Raw genomic sequence first — 11,909 nt, 5'->3', positions numbered from 1 at the left:
ACTACATATCCTACTCTTCTTAATTATTGTGTGTCACGTTATGTAACAATGGAAAATGATACAATCTATTCAATCATGATATTTACTAAAACAATGGAGTACGATAAAATACAATACAACGTAAGAACCATCAAAACAGAGTTTATGCACCAAGATTTACAACTCATACTGAATGTTAATTAGCAGCTGGAGTTGATCAGAAGGAGATAACTAGTCAATGAGTGTTGCTTCACACTAATTTATTAGGAAAGTACAGTGCAGCTTCCACCCTAAATAACGCAAAATTGAAGTTACTTCAAAGAGCTCTCATGTGTGATTAGCCTCTAATGCATCTATCTCTTGTTGCATGGCATGAATCCACTGTGGATCTTGAGAGGCCATCTGGAAGGAGGTAGGCTCAGTTGCAGGGGAAAAATTTGTCAACTACACCTGATAAGCTGTAGAAAGATGGTCATATGAAACAGATTGAGAAATAGGGTAGGAATAGTGGCCCTTAGGCTTGACAATGGAGACATAGTCTTTAAGCCATATAGGGGGCTTAGATGTCCGAAGAGGTCTGTTGTGAGAAGGCCCTACTGGAGGATCAGAGATAGTGGCTTGTACTTCATCTGTCTGTACTTCATCTGCCTGTACTACATCTGTATCAGCAAGAGTAGGGTCCAAAATTGCTTCCTGAACCAAAGAGTCATTCTGCATAGCATCAAGTGGAACTGTCTCAACTACTTCAGGGACCAATTGTGCAGGAGTACCAACAAGTGCATGATCATCCAAAGGACTATCAATAGAGGTTGGACTATCGGTGCTGGATATGTCCAGGGCAGACTGAGCTAGCTTTTGGAAAGGAAATGTAGACTCCCTAAAACTGACATCTCTATTCACAAAGAATGTTTTGTCAGCTAGATCATACAACTTGTAGCCCTTTTGAGTTTTAGAATAACCAATCATGACAGCTTCCCTTGCCCTTGCAGCAAATTTGTCCCATCTAAGTAGTTTGCTAGCATAGCATAAACAACCAAACACCCTTAAGTGATCAAGATTAGCTTGCTTGCCATATAGTAATGCATAAGGTGTCTGACCATTCAATATTGGAGAAGACAATCTGTTGATTAAGTAAACTGAAGACTTGACACAATCACCCCAAAAGCTAAGGGGCACTCCACTTTGGAACCTTCAGGCTCTGGCCACTTCCAGGATGTGCCTATGTTTCCTTTCAACTGTGCCATTTTGCTGAGGAGAATAAAGACAACTACTCTGATGGAGTATGCCATAAGAAGCTAACAACTTCTCACAATTTGAATTAAAGAACTCAGTTCCGTTATCAGACCTCAAGGTTTTTACACATGCACCAAATTGAGTCTTAATCAAACACAAAAAAAATTTCAGAACTGTAGTAACTTCACATTTAGATTGGATCAAACAAAGCCAAGTATACTTGCTGTAATCATCAACTATAGTAACAAAATAATATTTCTTATCATAGGTGGGCATTTTGTAGGGTCCCCACAATCTACATGCAACAATTCAAAACAAGCCACTGTATTGCTACAACTATTGGGAAAGCTCAATTTGTGATGTTTAGCTAAAGGACATATATGGCATTTCTCTTGTATTGTAGAGTCTGCACATTTATTTAGAGAGGCTATATGATTCATAACAGTTGTGGAAGGATGGCCTAATCTGAGATGCCAAAGTATTCCCTCTGTATTGTGCTTTAATCCTGCAACATTTGTTATTGGAATAGTCTTCTCCTGTAACAGATATAGTCCATCCCTTTCTCTACCAATCCCCAAGACCTTGCCATTGTAAAGTCCCTGAAAGACACAAAATTCAGGAAAGAATAATACAACACAAGATAGGGCCTTGGTTATCTGGGAAACTGAGAGAAGATTGAACTTGAAATCAGGGACATGAAGAACATTCTTCATGCTATAAGCTTCAAAGATAGAAGCAGTCCATGCACCTTTGATTTGTGCTCTTCCACCAGTTGGCACTTGAACTTTATCACTAAGGTGATTCTCAAGTTTCTTAATATCAGATAATAACTCTCTATAAGGTGTAATGTGGTGAGATGATCCAGAGTCAACAATCCACTCAGAAGTAATAACATTTGACAATAAGGAATGTATACCTGTCATGTTTGATACACATTCATTATTGGAGTGAGAGTGAGCCTGTTGTTTTCCAAGCAATTCCTGATATTGTTGCTCTGTGAGAAAATAGCCTGATCCTTGATTTTTATGGTTGTCATTCGAGCTAGCATTGGCTGCAGGTTTAGGATGTGCAGGTTGTGCCTGTTGTGATGATTTCCTCCTGCTTTTGAAGTCCTCAGGATAGCCTATTACTCTATAGCAATTATCCTTCAGATGGCCTTTGTAACCACAATGAATGCAAGGAATCCCTCCACCTGCAGATCCTGTTGTGCCTCCTGTAGATCCTCCATAACTTCCTGGTTTTCTAGGTCGATAACCTTGAGCTCTTCCAGCAAGCAATGTCAGAGGATCCTTTTGATGATCAACCACCCCCAATGATCTTTGGATCTCCTCTTGAGTTATGATAGCATAGGCTTCATTCACTGTCATAGTGTCGTTTCTAGAGAGAATGTTATTTCTCAAGCTGCAATAACTTTCATTGAGTCCCATAAGGAACTGCAACAGCCGTTGTGACTTTAAATGTGTCACATAGAGACTAGATTCTTCACAGGAACATGAAGGTAGTAAAACCATGACATCAAGTTCATTCCATAGATCCTTCATTTTTGAGTAATAACAAGTCACAGAGTCAGTACCTTGTTTCAAATTTGCAATTTCAGACCACAGATAATAGATCCTGGTCAAATTAGATCGATCAAATCGTTCCTTGAATTCTTCCCAAACCTTCCTAGCAGTCGAAGCATAAACTATGCTAGGAACTAATTCAACAGATACAGTGCTACCAATCCATGATAACACAATGGCATTACATTTTTCCCACAATTCCTCTAATTCTCCTACATACTTGCTCTTAGGGCAAGTACTATCCACAAACCCTAGCTTACCTTTGCCTCGCAGAGCCAGTTTCATCAATCTACTCCACAGGGAATAATTTTCTGGACCTGTGAGTTTAATCGGAATTATTACCAGAACTGGAGAGTCAGAAGCTTGAAGGTAAAGAGGATGGTGATGATCAATCACTGTAGGAGTTGTGGTGGCTTCATTATCAATCACCATTGTTGTTCGCCAAGTGCTCTGAATCGTAGATCCACTTCTCAGTTACAAAAAAAAACGAGCGTGGTTTATGACTTGAATTCAGAAGTCCAGAAACTCTCCTCAAGGCTCTGATACCATGTTGGAATTCAGAAACATTGCAGTGACTTCCATTAATGGAGGAAATCTGAAACTGCTATTAAGCTTGAATGAACAGAGACAGAATTCTGGGAGAATACAGAATTAGGAAATTTTCTCTGATTAAAACTGATACTGAAAATTTGATCATCTACACACTTATATACACGTTTTAACTTGTAACTAACTAAGCTAGCTAATATCTTTCTAACAAACTATTAACTAACAGCCTTAACAATAATCAGTTAACTAATCACGTGATGGTGCCATGTCACATACGTATTAACCTTTCTCATCCTCAATAAAACAGAAATAACTACGTTGACTTCAAGTATGAGCTCTTTATTGTATTCATAGTGACTTCACTGCCAAATTAAAAGAAAAACAATGGGAACACAAAGAGTTGGGGCAGCTATACTGTTATTATGGATCTTTTACAGAACCAGAAAACATTAGTGGAAAACAAAGAAGCAGAAAGTCAAAGATAACATGAAGTTCATTTCATTTCAATAGTTGAAGGTGACTACAGAAGACATTTGTCTAGCTTGAAAGACGAAAACATAATAGGAAATGGAGGATCAGGGAAGGTCTATCGAGTTGTGATCGACCAAACAGGCAATACTCATGTTGTTAAAAGCATAGGGCATGGAGAAAAATCAGGTGGAAGACCCCAAAAGGAGTTCCTGGCAGAAGTTAGAACACTTGGTAGCATTCGCCACAACAACATTGTCAAGCTCATGTGTTGCATCTCAAGTTCAGACAGAAAGCTTCTAGTCTATGAATAATTTGAGAAACAAAGCCTCAACAAATGGCTCCACAGAAAGAAAAGAGCAGCATCACCCGGTCAAAGTGGTACCCCAGCCCTGGATTGGCAAAAGAGATTAAAAATAGCCACTGGTGCACCATCATTGCACTCGACCAATCATTCATAGAGACTTTAAGTCCAGCAATATCTTTCTGTACTCAGAATTCAATGCAAAAATAGCAGATTTTGGACTAGCAAAAATACTATCCAGGCGGGATGACGATCCTGAGACAGCTTGAGCTATTGCTGGAACATTTGGTTACATTGCACCAGGTACATTACAGTTCAAACATGTATGAATATTCAATCTTTTGAAATTCAATTCTAATATATCAAATTTAAATATTTGGTCCTGACAGAGTATGCCTCGACATCCAAAGTGAATGTAAAGACTGATATCTATAGCTATGGAATGGTGCTATTAGAATTGACAACAGGGAGAGAACCCATTCTCAGGGATGAGCAAATGAATCTAGGCCCTGGATAAAGAAGTGATGGAAACAAGTAATTTGAAACAAATGAGAAGTATTTTTAAACTAGGAGTGATGTGTACAGGAGCATCACCATCTGGTAGGCCATCAATGAAGGAGGTTTGCTATGTTCTACAAAGCTGCAGAGACTCTAATATTTGAGAGAGACAAACATAATTGTAAATAGAGATGATTACAGTCTTTGAAGAGCCAAAATCATCTGCTAGGCAAGGAAGCAGAGCATTTGCATCTTGGTACCACTTATTCCTCTCTTGCGTTAGATCTTTGAAGAAACTATCTATGGTTTCTCTTGTAATACCTGGCATAACCACAACATGTGCCATGCCTCTTAAGTAACACTAGTTCCAACGACGAATGAATTTATGGTCACAAGGTCGTTCAAAAACAACAGTAATACTAAACTCATTGAGCATAGCACTAATTCCTGCTTCAAGAAGTCGATCTTTCAAATATCGAGCATTTTCAATGCATATTTTGGAATCTTGTTGCAATCTAGCATGTCCTTTTGTGCTTAAACAGTACCAAAAGAATATTGGTGTTAAGCCATTTCGACTACCAGAAATTGTAGCCTCTGGAGAATTAATATACTCAATTTTTGAGAGACTGCTAACATAACTTTTCCTTGTTATTTGAATGCCACAAGGCATTGGCCATCCCAAGCATTTGTGGCCTGAAATTGAAATACTACCAATTGGCTTCTTGAAGGTAATTTTTTTTGCCTATTGTCAAATACCATAAAAAAAACTATGTCATTGTAACTTTGATCGAAAATCGTTGAAGGAAAATTGAACAAAAGTAAGCTTACATGTCTGATAAATGGGATAATTAGCCCACATAAAGCTGCATCGCAATGGATGTAATATCATCGTTGGAATATCCACAATTTTCAAGTGTTTGTATGACGAAATCGAGGTCATCAATATCTCCTTTGAAGGTTGTTCCTATAAACACATACTTAGAAGTTAAAAGTAATATACTACTTGTCACGCCCCAAATCAGCGGAGGCACAACAAGCACACGGTACATTACTTGACTGAGAGGGACACCTAAAATATAAAGGAAAAGAAACAACAAGGGACGACAAGGCCGCCACAAGAATCTGTCGAAACAAGATAACTGGGCCAGCAAGGTCAAGATTACATTAAGACATACTAAAAATTAGGCTGGCAAGGACAGCATAACTGATAAAGAACTAGCAAGCCGACAAGGCTGCAATTGAAACCATATATACAGGTAAGCCGACAAGGCTATCGACATAGATGAGAAGACCCAACAGTATGTACACAAGTCTCTACGAATACTACAACTCAACTAGTTGGGACTAAATCCCCAACAATGCCAATAACGAGATACAAAACTCAAGTATGCAAAGCCTACAGGGAAACCAACAGCTCCAGGAAGAATGGAGCTTACCAATCCTCAGCTGAGACAACACCTCTATTTTGAAGGTCAATCAGGACATCTGTCTGAACCTGCAACATGACATTCAAAGTCCCCAGGCAATGAGACGTCAGTACGAATGAAAATGTACTGGTATGTAAGGCGAAAAGTAATTCATAAAATAGTTATAATAAAATGGGTAATAGAGATACCTCCTGAAATTAAAAATCTTATTGCCTCCATGGATGACATGTGAACTCATAGTAACTTAAAATGTGTGGTATGCTCGTGTCATCGTATGTCGTGAATACATATATATATAGATGCAAATGCATGACATACCCAACCAAATGCTAGCAATGGTGGTGCTTTCCGGTAGCGAACCGGCATCATATTCGCCAACATGTGGCCATCTGTCTCTCATACATATAAATATAGGCAATAGGCCTCATACCTCCCAATTATAGCTCAGGAGTAGAATGCATAGCATGTCATGTCATGGATGCGTAATGTATATATGTTACTATGCTCATGTTGCCAACCTTGGCCCGTTGGAACTCATGTTCTCATAATTTTGTATTCACTTTCATATAACATGTAATTGCCTCACAGAACCTCATATACTTTTAGAATACGCCTAAGTGCGTAGCTCTAGTAACTTAAACCTGAAGATATTCAACAAGAACTCAAGGTGCTTAAAGGATGTTTTCATGAATTCATTTAACTTCCGTACTATTGAAGATAATGTGGACAGAGGTGTGACTTGATTCCATTAGTTAGTTTTCAGCTTCATTAGTTAGTTAAGTATAACTAATTCTGTTAGATTGACAGGTGTACATTTCTGATTGGTTGTAAAGGTAGTTAGGAAATTAGCTGAACTATATATGTCGATGTACAGTGCACATGCTCCATAAGCATGATCAATGAATAAGATCATCTCTTTGGTTTCTCCCTATTTCCCCTAAATCAGTTCTCTCTATTCATAGATGTAAATTGAGATTTTGTCATGGTATCAGAGCTGCGAATCATCGATTGATTCATCTCTAATTGTGAACGATCTTCTTCTGCAAGTTATCTGAGTTTTTTTTGTGATCTGTTTTTGGGAATTATGGTGAGCACTGACACGATTGTAGATGTCGAGAAGAACCGCAATCATCCCCTGTATCTCCTGCAATCTGACACTCCAGGATCTTCATTAACAACTATCCAGCTTACAGGCGTAGAGAATTACTCGTTATGGAGTCGATCGATGCTCCTAACTCTCCGAGCCAAAAGTAAAGCAGGTTTTGTTTTTGGTACCTGTAAGAAGAGTGATTACAGCACTGCTTTGGAAGAACAATGGGAAAAGTGTAATGCATTCGTGCTATCATGGATTTTGAACTCTGTTTCGAAGGAGTTAATGAGTGGAATCATCTATGCAACTGATGCTGCTACTGTATGGGCTGATTTGAAGGAGAGATTCGACAAGGTCGATGGATCGTGAGGTTACCAGCTACATCGTGAAATTTGTACTATCACACAAGGTACATCCTCTGTTTCTGCTTATTTCACACGATTGAGGTTACTTTGGGATGAATTTGATGCTTTGGTCGCACCTCCTTCTTGTGGTTGTGATAAATCAATGGTCTATGCTAGTCACTTGCAGTACATGAAATTGTTTGCATTTCTCATGGGGTTAAATGAGTCTTACAATCAGGCACGTAGTCAAATCCTTATGATGATTCCCTTACCTTCTGTAAACAAGGCTTATTCAATGATTATTTCTGATGAAAGCCAACGCATGACTGCTGGTTCATACCAAGGAGGTGTTTTAGCACCACCTACTGCATTGTATGCTGGTAAAAATCATCACAGGCAGTTTGTTGGCAATGATCCTTACTCAGGAGGACAGTTTGTTGGCAATAATCCTTACTCAGGAGGACAGATTGTTGGCAATAATCCTTACTCAGGAGGAGATGTAGGTGCATCTACCTCTACTGCATTATATGCAGGAAGAGGCCATCAACAATCCTCATATAAGCAAAAGAGGGATTATACCTTGCAGTGTGAAGTTTGCAAGTTGAAAGGTCATACCAAGGAGACATGTTATCGAGTGGTTGGCTATCCACCAGACTATAAATTCAAGAAGAAATTTGGAGCACAACCTGAAAGGTTTGGCAATCAGGGAAATAGAATGGCAAATGTGAATGCTGTTGAAGATGATTCACTTGGTTCAGCCTCTCCCACATTCACTCAGGAACAGTATGGTCAAATTCTCAGGTTATTGAACAAAGAACACACTGATGCTCCTGTTGTCAATCAAGCAGGTATGGGTTATTCTTTTTCTGACAGCATTAAGCTTAAAAATTGGGTGATAGATTCTGGAGCAACAAAGCACACTACAGCCTCATTAGATGATCTATTTGATATAGTCTCTTTAGAACAAGGTGGTCAGAACTATGTACAATTACCTAATGGAGGTACTACCTTAATATCCCACACTGGTAGTTATAAGTGGAGTACTGGTGATGTCTTAACTAATGTCCTAGTAGTCCCTGATTTCAAGTATGATTTGCTATCAGTCTCTCAGTTAACTAGGCAATTACACTGCTCAGTAAGATTTTTCCCTGAGTTTTGTGTCTTTCAGGACCTGTTAACTGGGAAGGTCAAGGGGATTGGTAAAGAGACAGGAGGCCTTTATTACTTGTTGAACCATGGTGCTGAAAAGACTAATCAAGTTGCTGGAAAATTGATGCACATCAATACGTACAACCAATTAAGTCTACAGACTCGTAATGGATTCGAAGCTCTTGACTCGACTTCAAGTTAGAAAATCATTCATCTAGAAACATAAAAGGAGACTAACCTTCTTAACTTCATTTATACGAATGACTCCCAATTGATAATTGTATGGTCCGTTTTTGAAATATGTTGATTGACAAGCATAAAACAAAAATAATAGAGTACAATATTTAATATTAGTATCATTTTTAAATAACATTTTTTTGGTAAAAGGTTTTGACAAGAAAGAATGACTTAACAACTCCCCTAGGTATAACGTGATAATTCTCCAATATTTGAGCCTTAAACTTAGGAAAATAGATCGCGAATAGACATAAGAAATAAGAAAAATTGACGGAGGATAACTTTACCAGCAACACACTTCACAATGATACAAGTATAAGAACAATACGATAGAATCAAAGCATAACATCAATTGACTTCCCAATGCCCTTCACATAGGGTCTTTCTAGGAATAGAATAGTCATAATAATAACTCATTCGACGATCTATAAAAAAATTTTAGATTTCGTGCGATATTAAAAAGAGAATTTTGCCTTAACATACCTTTTAACACTCACTTCATAAAACTAGCATAACTCCGCTCCCACACTTGATATGACTCATATTATCACAATTTGCATAGCTTTGGCAATACCATCAATATTTGACAGAACCCATAAAGGTTTTCCTTGATTCTAATCAATGCTCTAAGATAGAAGAAACCAATTTATCCAACCTATAAGCCTCCAAACTTTGCTTGATATTGAAGCCATGAGCAAGTAAAAACACGATCTTAATCAAACATTAAAGTAGTCTTGTAAGTATTTCTTTAAAATCCGATATCAAGCTACGCAATAAACATCTTCGAGTTATGCAATAGACTCTAAATGATGTTACGTATGCTTGGTTGAATATCCAGTGAACTCTGACCATTTAAACAAAATCAAGCAAATTACTTAAATATCAACTTTTACTTGCTAAAGCAGTAGAGATGAGAAATGGTGAATAATTTATATACATATCTGAATCTTTTGGAAGATATATATGCATGTATATCCAATTGACTACTCACTCTATAAGATGACACCTGAGTGGGGGCCCTTTATTTTATTCATTAGTTTCTAATTAATTTCCCACTTTATATGTATTTAAATATTTCATAGATTTGTGGTAAAATACATATATAATTTTTATTTTTTTTATAACTCAATTAATAGAAAATTATTTTGAACAAAGTCTATCAAATTTAATAATTATTTTTTTTGACACAACAAAACTTACTATCTCCATTAAAATATTAATAATTGGTTAAACTCTTATAAATAAATACATATACAAATATATCGTACCAAAGAAATTTTTTTCCACGAATAATTAAGATACAACAGAAAGGAAATATGCATATACCGTTTTTCATTCTTCAATTACAATACCATGTTATCAATTCATGCGCGGTGCTACAATAAAATTCTAAAAATTAAACTGTTAAGTATTTTGTACGCAAAGAATGACAACTGTAAACACCCGAGTTATTACACTACTTTACCAAAGTGAAGCTAATATATGATCTAAGAATATATATTGTTACCATTATTGATATTGATGATAGCTGGTTTGTCCTTGTTGACAAGTAATTTTGATCTCAAAACTTCATAATCAATCTCTCCATTAACTAAAGTGTTTGTAGTTTCTAACTCCATTCGATACAATCTTGCTGCTTTGAAAATCGAGTAATGTGATTCTTTTGATGCATATAATATCCCACTAGGAAGTAGCTCTCTTCTGCATAAATATATATATATATATATATATATATATATTGTTCAAATATATACACTTACATCGTTTAAACATGGGAAAAAACTCAAATATGCCATCCAATTTTAAGAAAAAAACTCATTTATGTCATTCGTTAAAAGTCAGACTCATCTATATCATTTTCATTTGAGAAAAAGGCTCATATATGTCATTATTTGTTAATTGTAATGGCATAGATTAGTCAAATTTTAAACAGATGGCATAGATGAACCTTTTCTCAAAGTTCAATGGCATATTTGAGTCTTTTCCTTTTAAAAATATTTAATTAATGACATGGCCGAATCAGAATGACCACGTGTAAAAAAATGATTTTGTAAAACCGTAACTTTTTTCAGTTAATAAATAATAGCATATGGATGAGCCTTTTTCTCAAACAGAAATGACATAGATGAGTCAAACTTCAAATATAGATTAGTCTTTTTCTCAAAGTTTGATGGCATATTTAAGTCTTTTCCCTTTAAACATCTACGACTATATGTTAGATTGTTCTACTTATGAAAATATTGTTATGCCTAAATAAATTCGTAGCTCAAAAACTAGATCCGCCTCTGAAAATGATACAATGCACGAATATTAATGAACATAACTTTAGACTCTTTATCTTTGTTTTATATTACACATGTTTTCTTACACATTAGTAATTTTGTTCGTGTTTTTGACTGTTTGAAAAAAACATTAGTTACTAAATTTTATTTTTACTTTTTATAAATTTTGGTATGATAAAGGATGTAAAATTTTGATGTATGCACATATAGTTTTTAATTCTGTAATTGAATAAATTACTTTTATAACTATTTGTTTTGTTAGCTCCAACACTCTTTTAGGCCCGTGTCAACAAGTTTGGGGGCTTAATGTCAAACTTCATAGACCTTATTTTTTTGGTTAATATATATATAAATTGAATAATTATAACATAGTGTAATCCTACAAATGAGGTCTGCAGAGGTATAATATATGCGGATATTATGAAGTAAAAATGTAAACGATACAATTTTCAATGAAAAATATATAAAATAAAGTTTAGAATAATAAAATTTAATTCAAAAAATTGAAAAGTTTATATAATAATAATAAAGCAGTGTTGATCGGTTTTAGTGTTTGAAATTTGAAAAAGATACCGAAAAATAATTTTGATTTTTTATAAACACATAATATATTTTGCATAATGTAGAAGGTTTGACAGTTTGAGAGACTTCAGAATATTCAATAACGAGAAAAAAAACTGTGAAAGGAGAGTAAGAAAAGTAAATATAAGAAGAGACAATAATGTTGGTTCATGATAATCGTTAGAATATAAAAGAGGCAACAAAATAGATAGTCACATAAGAAACG

General features: G+C 35.9%; 1 protein-coding gene and 1 pseudogene across 1 annotated transcript; both read right to left on the bottom strand.

Moving 5' to 3' along the window:
* Nucleotides 1-423: 423 nt before the first annotated feature.
* LOC107057682 (uncharacterized) lies at nucleotides 424-3,206 on the bottom strand. Its single transcript, XM_015304060.1, has 2 exons — nucleotides 1,656-3,206; nucleotides 424-1,071 (listed from the first exon to the last, which is right to left on the bottom strand). The coding sequence occupies exons 1-2, from the start codon at nucleotides 3,204-3,206 to the stop codon at nucleotides 424-426; spliced, it is 2,199 nt and encodes a 732-aa protein (XP_015159546.1).
* Nucleotides 3,207-4,707: 1,501 nt separating this feature from the next.
* LOC102591533 (histidine decarboxylase-like) lies at nucleotides 4,708-10,546 on the bottom strand (annotated as a pseudogene).
* Nucleotides 10,547-11,909: the final 1,363 nt, after the last annotated feature.

This window comes from Solanum tuberosum, unplaced genomic scaffold (assembly GCF_000226075.1).
Source record: "Solanum tuberosum cultivar DM 1-3 516 R44 unplaced genomic scaffold, SolTub_3.0 scf00509, whole genome shotgun sequence".
Classification (NCBI taxonomy): domain Eukaryota; kingdom Viridiplantae; phylum Streptophyta; class Magnoliopsida; order Solanales; family Solanaceae; genus Solanum; species Solanum tuberosum.
The sequence above is the reverse complement of the archived record's forward strand: the minus strand, read 5'-3'. Positions and strand labels throughout refer to the sequence as shown.